Source organism: Neodiprion virginianus, chromosome 2, assembly GCF_021901495.1.
Source record: "Neodiprion virginianus isolate iyNeoVirg1 chromosome 2, iyNeoVirg1.1, whole genome shotgun sequence".
NCBI classification, from domain to species: Eukaryota; Metazoa; Arthropoda; class Insecta; order Hymenoptera; family Diprionidae; genus Neodiprion; species Neodiprion virginianus.
The window spans coordinates 36,294,395-36,308,448 of NC_060878.1; the positions used below are offsets into that span (position 1 = coordinate 36,294,395).

Here is a 14,054-nt window from a genome sequence, read left to right on the forward strand (position 1 = left end):
ACGATCGTTATATATATATATATATATATATATATATATACATATAACGTTATATATATATAGGTGGGTAACACCGGCAGAGCCCGGGACTCTGCGAGAGTTACGACAAAGGAAGGTTACCGGAGATGGCTACCCGCGGTACTATACCAACACGTACACACAGAACCCTGAAATATTGAACTGGTAATGGGATGCCCCGTATGATACAGGGGGTGCCGATCCTCGCTCAAAATAATCGTCCAACTAAAAAGGGAAAACAGACAGGAGAGGTAAAAAAAATCTCACTACAAACAAAACCAGGAGTGCAAAATGGCAAACGGTATTAGAATTCATTTTTTACTGGCTGATCAATCTCGTTAGCGAAGTTCGACAAAATTTCATACGAAAATGAGATTTATCTGCGTGTAAGTAATTTATGGAAAAATTAATGACCAGAAGAAATTTCAGACCATCAATTAAGTTAGCAAAACTGTGGATTCAGGAAGAACGTCTCTTGGGTTTGAAAAATGATGACTTCTTAGGGTGAAATTGTTCGGAAATAGATTTTTCATCCGTACCATGATACCGAATTCGGTTGTTTCGAACAAGAATAATTAAATATATTATAAGTCATGAATTTTTATTACGACTCTTGTACAGATTTCATTCAAGAACTTGCCACCGATGTACCTGCTGCTGCGTATACACCGCGTAGAGATGTAGTCACCGCTTTTGTCAATGAGAGTGTAACGACGCTGGAAGTTTTCAACGGGAGGTGAAAAATAGAGAAAAAATGATCCCGAAGGGAAAAGTGGGCAGGCTGCTATTCCCGGGGAGTAGATACAGACTGGCGGGCGGGGTGTTGCGATCCAGAGTCAGTGAATCACCCCTCGTGTCGTTGAGGGTCGATGCGTCTGTGGTTACACTTCAGTGACATTTAATTCGTGCCCCGCGTGCTGCAAACATTCCTACGTCCGAGCGTGTCACCAAAACGCGGTGCTAATTAGTGGCACTGCTCGTTTTTCGTTTTCCCGGTGCTTCCCTTCGTCCCGCAATGGCATTTGCGCCGCTCGTCACAGCAAAACCATTGATAGATAATAGATGTAGGTGTGGCAATATGAAGGGTGGGTTTTTTCCTCAAATTTTTCGAACGACAGAAAAAAAAAAAGAAACTTTTCGCTTATTACTCGCACGCCTGTGAGACGGGGAATTTTTTTTCTGTAATAAATGATAAATTGCCTGTGTCGAGTGAAAAAGTGTTTTTTCCCCTCTTTTTCTTTTTACACTTCCACTTAATTCGAGGGTGCGAGTTTGCGGAATATCATTCAAGTTTATCAGAACATGAAGAAAAAATAATAATTCTCAAGGTTCCAAGTCACCGCCGGAGGTGGTGGACACATTCTTACCAACCTACCAGCCTACCTGCCTCGCCAATTATTATACCGCTGTAACCTTCTTCATCCTTCAGGCCTGTAGCACCAGCCTCTGGCATGGTCGCAACTTTGTTGTAAATTGATATTAATTTTCAGGTCGTATATCATCCCCGAGCGGCGGTACGTTCAGATCCCGCCTTTTCAGCCCCCCTTCGACCTCCTCGCGGACCATTTTCACCGTTACTCCCGATCTCCTTGCACCCACGCGCCACACTGAGGACACTTATTTGATCGTTAGGAATATTTAGCTCGAGGTTCAAAAGTAACGCGACATCGACCGAACTTTGGCTTATTACTTTCTTAAGCCAGCTATAAGCGTACCTCTACACTCTGCGGATTTTCAAGGGTGTATAAATTGTAATTCGGGTCGGGAAAAAATTTTACCTCGCGATCAGATAACTGGGCAATCTGCGCGCGACCTCTTACGCATCGAGACGTCTTTGCGAATCTTATTCAACTAATCTACTGCACCATTACGAGTAACATATCCGACATACTTGACTGATACATAACTCGGCGTAATACGGTTGCATAACTTCCTGTTCATATACACCCCTCTGTTTCGAGGGTTGTAAACAATTCTCTGTTCCGCCCTTAGTTCGAGTCTCGTAGGAAGGGGGCTGCGGCTTCTCGGTCTAGTGCCTGAAACCCCATAACCATGCCAACGCGTCGGTACGTAAAAATATTCAACATTACACGCATCGAAAAATGGCAAAGCGGGAGCTTTTTACTGTGAATTCGATTCCAGCAGTTCATTATTAATGCTTGTTTACAAGGTTCCTGGTCAGACTTTTCAAATCATCTGCAACAGAGCGTCAAAAGTATAGCGTGGAATATTCTATATAACCGATAGAGACGCTCGTCAGTTTTTGTAAAAACCGTTCTTCTGTGGATTTCCATTTTTTGATTTTTTTTTTTTTCTATTTGACGTTGAATATTGGGGAAGAAAGGTACAAGCTAGCTTGAATTTTCAAATTCCCACGCTACGAGTGGCGCCGACCTTTGAAGTTGTGAATTAGATTTTAATTGGATTGCGTCGGAAATGCTGGTTTCTATAAGTGAAAGAAGGGGAAATTGAGAAAAGTCACCTTTTACTTTTTACATCGGTCGCAATGCCGTGCCGTGTAGTTGCCGATGAATCGAACCCCCGGACAGGGGAAAATAAAGGTGAAAGGCAAAGAGAGAGAAAGAAACAAGTCGGAACCGTAGAGGAAAAATGAAAGTTACAGTCCGGCTTTGTCGCGGTCTACGGATTAGACCTTAGCGAAGCGAAACTGACCTTATTTGCTTGGTGACCCAGCCTCGGGGCTGCCGGTGAGAACAAGAGACGAGGGTTGGACTGATTAGCGCGACTGTCCCGGTGTTCCCTCCGGGCAATTCGGAATTCTCTGACTCCTCGTAGCCGTTCCTTCATGGAAGTCTTATCAGTCTGTCTAAGACGGGATATTAGCTCGGTGAGACAAAAGACTTGAGAAATTTCCTACTTTCTTGCGCCCCCTCATTTCTCACCCTCGCCGATTTTTTTCTTTTTACTTTTTACTTTTTCTTTTTACTTTACTTTTTCATTCTCTCCAACGGTATACGCGTTCCCCCGTCGCGGTCGTGACGAAAGATTGAAATCTGTCTTCTTTTCCCCGCTTCAATAAAGATCACGTGATACCTCGGTGTAGCGTCAACGATATCTGCCAAATAAAAAGCTCCTCCGTCCTCGTTCATTCCCCGTTCACCCCGCAAGCATTCAACATCTTCCGTGAATTAAAGGGAGTCGACCGCATTTGAATTCAAAAATTTTTCACTGCCGTGTTTGAGTGGGGGGAGGATCACGTTTCACCAAGTTACTCTTATATACGAGCAAACTTCCGCAGAGCTGATTTATGAAGTTACCGAATTATAATTTGGCATAGAATTACGGAGGGAAATTCGCCATCTACGCAATGAAAATTTTACTGTCCTCCCTCTCTCTCTCTCTCTCTCTCTCTCTCTCTCTCTCTCTCATTCAGTTAATATCCTGTACATCGTATCGAATGCTGCGTTGCAACGGAATGAAATACGCCGGGGTGGATCCTGACGAGCGACGACAACCGGTGATAAACTGGTTGTCCATGGAAGTTGGGATCTGAAACGCGGAAAGCTCGGAGAACGCATTACGGAGAAGAACCGGGCGGGGATCGGAGGCACGGGGATTCTATCGTGCGGCTGCCGAGGACGGCAAAGACGCACCTGCTTCCCTACTCTCCGGTTATGAACACCCTTATCACTAGACCCCTTCAGACCTCCCTCCAAGGTCCCTCCCACCTCACGGTAGACAGAGATCGATCATTCCTTTCAGCCTGTTGTCATATATACATATATATGGTTATACCAAGAGATATCTCAAAGCACCGGGGATCCCGTCGTAAACATCTTGTGATGTGTACGTATTCTCGACCGATATTACATTTTTAAAGCATCGAGATTGCTTCCGGAGATTATCGTATTCAGATGCATCATCCTCATCATCGTCAAACGGAGAGATCGCGCTCGTGTTAAATTATATCGCATCAATTTAAACGACGCGTTTTCTGCCTGACCTGTGATTAACGTAAAGTAGCTTCCTTCCCTTTCAGGGGTATCAAACATTGCGAAATTTCACTGCAGAACGTCCGAGAAGGGGTGAAATTTGAGATTTGATTTTCAAAGGACGCTTAAGACAAATGGCCGGCGTGTACGCTCATTTGTTACACTGTTATTATCCGCCAACGTTTCAAGGTGTGATCTTTCAATAAGAGAGCGCCATCACTCGACATCGCGAGAGGCGAGTCCACCCGTATTTCAGTATTCCAGCACCCTCGTCTGCTCGTTGAACTTTCGTTCACCGTTCCCCATCCAGGCTTCTCCAATTGTCGTCCGGCAGACGGTAGTATTTTCTGTCCAACAATTTAACATAATGGCAATTTCACCGAGCTCTGGGACCCTCTTGTTCAGGTTTGTTTGTCACGCCAAAATGCCTCGATGCACGTATAGCTACGAAGTTCCGAACCGTCTTGAGGCACGGACAAAATTATTTTCAGGTTCTAGCGGTTCTTGAAAACTCGAAATGACCCTCCGAGGTCTCGCAGACTATCTGCCAGGCACAACGGCCCAGAATCACCCTTGTGCTCGACGGTACGACGTCGTTGCTGCAGGTATATACTACTCAGGGAACGGATGTAGGTCAGCCTGAGAGAGGGTGCAACATCGTGCTGGCGTATGCTATGTGTCAATTTGAGCGTAACACTGGAGTAATTAGATGACCGCGTTCTCCCAGCTTCGTCAAGGGTTGCGGGTGAGATATATATTTAATCAGTCGATAATATCGTATGGCTTATATTATCGGCCATAGTGTCAGGCGAATTTGGATTACCCGATTGATTTAAGTTCGTCATCGTCGAAAGTAACAGAGCAGCTGTCTGTGAACATCCGTGTTGGACACGTTGCTCGAGTGTACGAAACGGAGCTGGATAAATAATCAACTGAGTGCAGAAATCACGCTGTCAGCTATATTCAAGATGTCTTGTCTGCGACTTAAACCTAACACTTGAAAGTGTTGATAACAAACCGTTAATTAACAGCCAGCGGAAATGTTCTCAGATGCTCGATTGATTGTCAGATCGGCACGAGACGATCTTTGGGTAAAACCCAGTTACGTAACTCTTACCAGAGAAAACATGGCCTCGTATCTATCGTCAAACGTTATGACGTCTCGTGTAAGGACCTTGCAACGAGCTTACAGTCACGTCACGTGTGCAGGCGAACATAGTTGTACGTATAATAGAGGCGTTCATTAAGGAACGCAACGCTGCTCTCGCAAGTCTCAAGAGGGTTTCAGGGACCTTCGTTGAACGTCTCGCCGTGCCGTCTGGTGCGTTCGCGGTCGCTTATCTGCACTGCGACCTTTTAATTAGTCGACGGATTCTGCACCTCGCACGTTTCACGCCTCGCATTTCGCGCCACGAAAATATTCTAGGCCTATAGCTTGCTGCTTAGAATTAACGCGGCAGTAACTCCTGCCAGTGGGGTGGGGGGAATTCGTCCTTTCGAATGTACAGCGAAGCGGGAATGGTATGTCGCAAGTATGCCGACCGGGAGTCGTGTCGGCGCTGTGCCCGTTCATCGGATAATTGAATTGAAATTGAAATACTCTGGGTCCTAATCGTAAGTTGGGGTGGTAAATACGCGCGGATTATATCTCGGCGTGATGACAGAACGGCTGTAGGCAATCAGGGCGGCGATTTAATTAGGGACAACATCGACCTGGCTAAGTACGTCTAGAGTATAACCGGGTATTGTTTAGCGTTTAACAAGGCTTCATAGTGTCGGTAAGGAGGCTCCTAAGCGCCTCGATCGATCCTCGCGAGTTGTCGCGGAAGTTTCGACACCGAGTGCTCCTCGATCCGAAGCCAGGATCGTCCGCCGTTGCGCGGAACATTCGACGAGTTAATGGAGATCTTCTAATCTGCCGAGTCGCGTCAAGAAATCAATTCGAATATGTCTCGGATCTCTTCAGCTCTTGAACTGATTCTGCTCAACGGCATAGCCATCAACTGTTGATTGAACCAAGACTCGATAAACTGGGTGAGGATTAATTGCATTCTCCAGAGGCAGCTCGTCAAGGCCGGGACCTCGAGGGATAACGTCTAACGTTCAAACTACCTCGTGTCGAATGGAATAACGGTCACGTACCGTCGTGTGTGCGTTCGGTAGAATTCAAAAAAGTCCAGTCGAGGATTCCGACCACCGCGGATCGGTTATGACTGATTGCGCGCGAGTAAAACGCGTGTGTTGCGGCTTTTTTTGACGTATGTACGAATATCGTATCTTGAAATGTTCGGCACGTTCTTGAAGAAAAATCACCCCTACGAAATCGCGTGCTGTACACGTGTCCGAAGTGATTCGGGAAACGTGAGAGTGGGTGAATTTGTCACTGCACCGCACCGACGTCTCGATCTATCACTCAGATCTCAGTCAGTGGAGTTATGTTTTCCGTGAAAAATTTGCTCGGTTTTAATAGCATATAAATGAAGGGAAGATTTTCTCATTTCACGTAATCGTAACGGACTACCTTCGAAATGAGGAATGCTGTTCACGGCATGTACGTGGAGTGGATTTGGCCTCGCGAATCTCATACGGTTGGTGAAAAACATTCGGCAGAATTGAATTAAAGTGGAAGCAACCCTATATCCTATCCACTCTTCCCCTGCGGGAATAAAGTTTAGAGAATCCGTACAACCCGTCGTTTAGCCCCGAGAAAATAGGAGGCTTTCCGAGAGTGTTGATTAAAGCGGAGCTTCGACTTACCCGGTGAGTTTTTCAAACATCACGATATTTCACATTCATGAATTTTGACAGTTCAATGTGCATTTTTTGGATCAAAACGGACGGCGTAATTTTATTGTAGAGCCATTGGTAGATTCGAGTAACTCTCGTGTGAAATATAACTGGTCTGTTGTTATTTCCGAGGGCTCAAGCGACGGCATACGTTCAAAGGGTTTGTTTTAATCAATCGAGCGAATGGCTCTTTCGTTAATGGGGAGTTGATCCGCGCGAGAGGGGAAGAATAATGCTCTCTATTTCTCTGTCCGAAAAACGAGGGTTAAAATCTGTGAACGTAAAAATAGCCGCGAATCTGAAACATCACTTGCCCACTTCACTCCTTCACAATTCATCTCGAAAATGTTCATCATTATTAACAGAGCTTTTTTATGTTAATTTCGAAATAACGTGTCAGTTAAGGTCAAAAAATACCGAGCATACGGAGACAAAACATCCACATGTCACCCAAAACCTCAAACTTTTGCAGCCACACGAGAGACTCTGTCGTGATACTCTCACAATATTCATGTTTAAATAGCTCCTGGCTTATTGTACGTTGGGGAGTGGAAAGGGCGACGTTATTTGCAGGTGGATTTCGTTTTTCATCCTCATTTTACTATTTATTATACATATTCTATCAGATTTCAAAGCGTCCGGAGAAACATCCTTGAAGTCCGTGGTTCCCGACTCCGGTCACGCCCGACCGCAAATTGAAATTCTTGTTTCGCACGGCATTTATCATGTGGTTCTACCGTGGTCGATCTTCGGGGTTGTTTGGCTTAGCCCCGGGATCTTGGTTGGCGAGGGTGTCGAGGTCTAAGGGGCAAACATTAATTTACCAGGCATACTTACCGGGCGAAAACCAGACTGAGCTGAGTCTCACTGATCCATGCGCCGGAAAAGCGATAGTTCGCAACTTCTAGCTAACTATTCGGTACATGAAAAGCCGATCAATTAATTGAATTGAAAGCTTCTCGCGTCAAGTAATATGGTAACAATGATGCTGCAGTACATCGGCTCTGGTCTTTCTCTCGTCGTCCGACGGCTTATCGTCTTGAGCTGCGTTCACTTACCGGGTAGGTAACTTATCTAATAAGATCGTGAGTTACTGGCGACGTGGGTGTAGTTTCTGACGTGGCGCGAAGTGACTATGAGACCCTAAGACCAGTCAACACTTTTGGATTATCCCGATGCTCCTTCGACATTCCATTTGGATTCTCCATAGTCTGGCTTCCGTGTCATTGCACATTACGCCACATAAATTTAGGTATGTAAGCCTCTCATATAGTCGGTACATACCAACATGGACCCAACCAACCCTCGATCGCGCATGGCCACTGAGGCAAATGGACTAAGCCTGATTGGATTACGGCCATTCTTTTGAGCGCTGTGTCGCCCAGATCTGTCGACGTAAGTTTCTTTTTGTGAGGAGTGTACAACGAAGATCGACTACTTTCCTCCGGTCCCAGCTGGTCAGTTAAACACATGAGTTTTCGCGATTCGAGGGTTTTGAAATATTGATATCGCGATAAGATTGATTAAATCCATTTGCAGGTACATGATTCGCGGAAAAGAGATTCGAAGTCTAATCACGTCAACACTTGAGATACGAAACCATATCAATGTAAATATCAACAAATGCACACTAGGGTGGTTGAAAAAAAATTTTTGTTTTTTGATCCTACCACCTCAAATGTTTGTCATCTGAGAAGTACCTATTTTCTCTTTTCTCGTAAAAATTGGTAGTTTTCAGATGACTGTAATGTGCGTTTTATTGATGATAACTATTCTTTGATAGAAAGGTTTGGAAAGCTTAAAGAATCAGCTTTAAGGGCCCATGCATAAATTTCGAAAATTTGAATCGTTTAAGAGTATTTTAACTTTTAACGAAAAGTGAAATTTTTCCTATATTAAATGAATGGGAAGTAAAAATTAAAGTAACGACTTGTTAGACTTGAGCTAGAGAGCTCATCTTTTGGGAGGATCTTTTTTCCTTCTAACACTAACGTCTTTGGGGGTAAGAACGAAATTTTTTTTTGTTTAATCCAAACCACTCTAACGCACACCTAGCACCTACAAACATGTAGAGCGACGTGAGATCGACTTTTCGGAATTCCCAATTACTCTGGGCGTGATGCTGAGTTGTATACAGAGTGGCAGAAAACGCTCGGGCGATGAAAAACTGTGAGAATTGTATTTGACAACTCACGAAATTTTACCCTGGCTCGTGAAATTTACCGAATGTAAATTAATTCAGGCGTGAGGATAACGGCGCGCTGTTTGAACGGTTGAAAAAACAGTTCATTCAAGTCTAGTTGTGAGGTCTCGTGTATAGCTGATATATGTCGCCAGCACATGTTCCAGTATTTGAAAACGCAATTTGAGTTATCATACCCCGCTATATCAGCTATATTCGGCGTTTATTTCATTTCTAACGTTTGCTCTCTCAAGTCGAGAATTTACTTCTATCGGACCAGCATCACAAAGTTATGTAATGCATTTTTCAAGTAAAGGAAAGCAGAACGCTTACCCTTTGGTATGCCTGTACTTTGTCTTGATCTCATCAACCTAATTCTTACACCATGGGTAGAAAAAAATGTGCGTTCAAGTACCAGAAACCAGTCTGACCTGACACACCTCCTCCAATTCTAGCGCACACCCCTTCTTTCCACTCATCATCTACCGAGTGCAGGAAACTGTTGAAAACAACGTTGTTACCCAAAGGTTTATGGACAGCCTGGTATAGCATAGTAGGATTGGATGAACGCGGTCTGGCGTTACGTCGAAGTTTGGAAAACGGCATCACCTTGAACGCATCTAAGAAACGAGACGGGATGTGAAAGGATACGGAGTGTGGAAAAAAAAATACGACGCGAAAACGCGGGTGGAATTTTTGTGTATACATTTTCTTTATTCTATTCGTAGGGATAAATAATATAACTAGATGGTCTTATCTGAAGCTCCGCAAACGCTTTTCTCAGCAATTTCTTTCTGCTCATTTTTCATTCGTCACCGTCTGATCGTTCACGAGTGAGAATAAAGTTGCGTTACTGGAATCGGTGTCACTTAATAAAACGTACGGTGACAAAAGACAAAATAAATAGAGTCGACATACACGTACTTAGAATAGCAAACTAGAAAAAAGAATTCAACTGTAGGATACCAATGGCGATAGCATCTCTACTATTTTATGGGATAGCCTTCGGAATGGTTCACGCGTGCTCCCCGTTACCATTTTCCTGATGAAATGTTCTCAAGCCTTATGGTTTCACGTGAAAATATACAGGTTTCTTCATCTTCTGAAGGCCGTTGGGGAAAAAAGTTAACTGCACTTTGCCGCTGATGACGCGTTCTGCAATAAATGATAGATATCTAAACTCGATGTCCACGAGTTTCGAAGGTTCTGCGAAGCCATGGCTGCGACATTCGATATCTATGGGCTTAATGCATGTGTAACCAAACAACTCAAATTTGATGCACCTAGGATCTGAAAGCATCACGTGAATATTAAGCTTGAAGCACGTGAGATAATTTGCTTGGTTGTCTTCTCCTCGTGCAGTTCCCGTTGTATAACTTCGAGACTCTTTCCTTCGGTCTCAGGAACGATTACATAGATGATCGCCCACATGATTGTCGTGAAACCAGCGAAGACCCATAGGGGGACCTCTATGTCGTAATTGTCCCAAAGAATCTATAAGTGGGAGAGAAAGACGAAGGTCGTAAACACCGGAGCACATAAGTTCGAAGAGTGCTGGCAGATTTGACTAATTATCTGATATACGTTCTCTTGTACATTTCAAACGAATAACTTTGACATGAAAATAACATCACTTTAAATCGCTTATCCGCTAATTATTAGATTTCTGGGTTAGCGTCCTCAAATCATGCCTTCGGACGTGACCAGGATAACGTAACAGCAATTTCAGACGACGAATGTAAACCCAGTTGATAAACGTGAAAAAATGATAAAGGTACTACTAACCTGGAACAGCTGGACAGTAACGACGCCCAAAATGGCGTAGAAGAGCGAGCATATCATCGCCGATAGAGCCTTGACGTTGTCGGGAAATACTTCTCCCTGATAAGCGTATGCCATTGAGTCTAGTCCGAGGGCGTAGAATACAACATATCCCACCATACAGACCAGCGGAATCCAGTTGACAGAGTCAACCTCAGCCCCGTACTCTTCGAGGGTGAAGTACAGAGCGATCGCTGCCAAGAAGAAGGCGGTGAACGGAGCTGATATCAGTAGCAGAGTGCGTTTGCCGGTGAACTTGACGATGGAAACGCAGACCCATCCTGCTACGACTAAGCTCAGACCGGCACCGATCACGCTGAAGTTCGTCGAGATGCTGAGATGCGCTCGTTTGAATATCTCCGCCTGGTACGAAAGGACCGGCACGTTTCCAGAGAGCATGAGACCGCTGAAGCAGATGAGGGTGATCCTTAGAGCTTTTCTGTTACCTCGCCTCGATACGATTTCACCCGCATTTTTCCAAATGCTTTGTTGCTTCGTATCGTCGTCTCTGTAAACGTAACGTTTTATTTCCTCGAGTTCGTCCTCGACGTTTTCCTTGACGAGTGACCATTTCAACACCATCTCTGCGTCGGTGATCCTTTTGTTTTTCACGAGATACATCGGTGACTCAGGCATCCATATGAATGTCAGGAGAAATATAATCGGCACTGAGAGGCAAGTCAGAGCCAGTGTCATTCGAGATACGTAGAGACCAATCGCATAGACAACCAAGGTCCCCACATTTATCATTACGGCAATCGTCGTGCTCATCGGTCCTCTCATTTTCTTGTCGGCAACTTCACCGATGTAAATTGGCGTCACTGTCAGCGTTATACCGGAACCAATACCAGCTAAGAATCTGGCTAAGTAGAGTACCCAATAATTCGGTGCAAAGGCTATCAAAATCCACGCCAAAATTTTCGGCACTGCTGAGCAGACCAGCGTCCATTTTCTCCCGATTTTTTCCATCAAATAGAACGCGACGAAAGGTCCGACTGCTATGCCGACATGCAGAAATGCTATGATCCATGATATTTGACCGCCGGTCACCGATATATTCGAGTCTTCGGATTCGAGTTCCGGAATGGACGGTGTCGCCCATCCGTCTTGGAAACCATTGTCAAACATAACAAGTGTACCTGTCACAAACGTGAGTAGTTGTTATCGATTTTTTTTCTTCTGCCCGCAACCGTAAAATGCGACTTATTTTTCGTTCTCTGTGATATGCCAAGTTTCCAAGATCATTGCAGATACTTGTGAATTTGTCCACGATAAATTGAATAACAAACAGGGATTTATCGAAGTGTGAACAAGTGCAGGAAATACGACGAAGAATGTCATACTTACATGTTATTGCGATTAACATCTGACGAAACACAAAACTACTGTTCATGGCTCCGGGACCTCCGAACTTGGGCACAGTAATAATAAGGTTGGAAATCTATGGAATACCTTCCGAAGCGTTGTACGAATTAATGCTTATATCAAGGTGGAACTCAACCCTGACTGATGGAGACAGAATTTTAGACTGAATTGGATTGCCTTGAAGTACTCATATCGTCAGATGCAAAGTAAACCTGGTGATTGTATCGGCGAACTGGTTAACTGATTACTGATTAAATAGCAATCGTGATTTAACAATGTCAGTAATAATCCGATGAGATGCATGAATTTGAAATCACAAAGGTAACGGGAATATTGCACTAAAAGACTACCAGTAATAAGGCGGTGCTGAGCGAACCGCTGTAGATCAATTAATGGATCACAAATGTTTGAATCACTGTTATTAAATCCTCTTTCCAAATAAACTGAAGACGCTCACATCGCTAACCTTGGAATGACGTTTTAGCGACTAACGCACGCCATGGTGCGTGGTAATCTGTCTTTCCGGGAGCTATCTACTTCATTTCAATCAATCAGCGTCGGTATAGACAAGTCGATATTGTTGATTGATCACAATTACTAATTCTTATCGTTGAAGTAGCGATTACATTCATTATATCGCCAATAGTAACGGTGATATTAAGAACGCGTCCATAGCTGATGATCGCTGTCTTCGATGAGCTTAGACATAGTATCTGAATATCCCAATCCAACCTAGTTAAATTTATCGATCGACGGGGAACTTGAAAACAACGAACGAGTGCACCAGGCTTACTAACTATCACGTTTTTCATGCTGCTGAAATATTTGCTCGTAACTCGAGAATTGTCGCAAACGTAGAATTATGACAATCGCGATATAATTATGGACTCCAAAGTCATTTTTCGGGGTAAAATACAAAATTAGAATTTGCTGGGATTTTGTTGATATTTATAAGTTACGTACTATCAGCAGTAATTAGCCTCAGCGAAATATTGTCGATCGAAATATTAAATTCCTCGACATGCAGCGTGAATACATTGGACATCGTCTCGAGTCAAATTTCTGACATTTTTCAAGGTGTCAGAAATCATTTCGTAAAATTTTCCGATCAAATCTCACATGGGTAAATCTTATTCGACGATCTGCAATCTTCACTCAGCATAGAAAGTAGCGTGATTGACATCGTGTGATGACAAAGTGCGCGTACGTTTGGCTTTGTCCTTGATAAATTTTCACTGATGTTGGTCCTATTCATTCAAAATTGTCCCTATCAATTCGCATCAAGTGTTTTGGCGACGATATCGCGGCTGATAAACATTCATGGCCTTTTTTCACACTAAAAATTTCCGGGCCCCTACGTCTTTGTTGAATAGAATTGTACTTGGAGTTTAAAGTACTCGTGAACTAATATTGATTTGTAAATACTACCTAACGGGTATCACGTTGACATCTGCTACACGTAAGATAAACGAGTGATGCGTTTTAGAGATATATTGCGTCAAGTGCGTATCGGTTCAATTTATCTCACAGCGATTAAGATTTCCACTGTTTATATTTGCTTGTTGGCTAGCTGATTGAAGAACACATTGTACTAAAATTGACCTTTCTGCAACGTGATCAACGCTTTCTCCTGTCGACTCGCAGAGTAGCAACAATGGTGAAATTTCATGATCGAATTTTACTTCATCCTCGATAGTGAAATAGAGTTTCGTGTAAAAATACATGCTCGTAGGAAGTTTTCCAGCCTTAATCAATCCTTGTCGAGAGAATGGATGAGCCTGAAAAAACGATTTCACTCCATAACCCTCGAGTGTGCGGTGAAGATGATGAACGTAATTCCAATAAATTTTCAGCCCCCGTGGCACGTGTAGAGTTCATTTAACACCAGGGCGAGCACCGGATCTCTTCCGCGATATTCGCAAGGTGCC

General features: G+C 43.8%; 2 protein-coding genes and 1 long non-coding RNA gene across 6 annotated transcripts in view; 1 reads left to right on the plus strand and 2 right to left on the minus strand.

Moving 5' to 3' along the window:
• LOC124297028 (glutamate receptor 1) overlaps positions 1-14,054 on the minus strand; it is a 161,407-nt gene that overhangs the window by 24,359 nt on the left and 122,994 nt on the right. The window lies entirely within an intron of this gene.
• LOC124297033 (uncharacterized) overlaps positions 1-14,054 on the plus strand; it is a 158,929-nt gene that overhangs the window by 19,120 nt on the left and 125,755 nt on the right. The gene's annotated exons all lie outside the window — the stretch shown is intronic.
• On the minus strand, positions 9,655-12,795 carry LOC124297031 (facilitated trehalose transporter Tret1-2 homolog). Of its 3 annotated transcripts, XM_046747604.1 has the most exons (4): positions 12,109-12,791; positions 10,726-11,900; positions 10,224-10,434; positions 9,655-10,095 (listed from the first exon to the last, which is right to left on the minus strand). In XM_046747604.1, exons 1-3 carry the CDS (start codon positions 12,152-12,154, stop codon positions 10,240-10,242), a joined length of 1,416 nt encoding a protein of 471 aa, XP_046603560.1. In that variant the 5' UTR covers positions 12,155-12,791; the 3' UTR covers positions 9,655-10,095; positions 10,224-10,239. The 3 variants fall into 3 exon arrangements, with proteins under 3 accessions (XP_046603560.1, XP_046603561.1, XP_046603559.1); XM_046747605.1 differs by lacking the exon at positions 10,224-10,434 and having other exon boundaries at positions 12,109-12,795; XM_046747603.1 differs by having other exon boundaries at positions 9,655-10,434.

Coding starts and splice junctions, on each gene's coding strand:
- LOC124297031 (XM_046747604.1), bottom strand. CDS start 12,154: ATGAACAGTAGTTTTGTGTTTCGTCAGATGTTAATCGCAATAACAT. Junction 11,901..12,108: donor GATGTTAATCGCAATAACAT/GTAAGTATGACA, acceptor CGTTTGTGACAG/GTACACTTGTTATGTTTGAC. Junction 10,435..10,725: donor TTACTGTCCAGCTGTTCCAG/GTTAGTAGTACC, acceptor TCCCACTTATAG/ATTCTTTGGGACAATTACGA.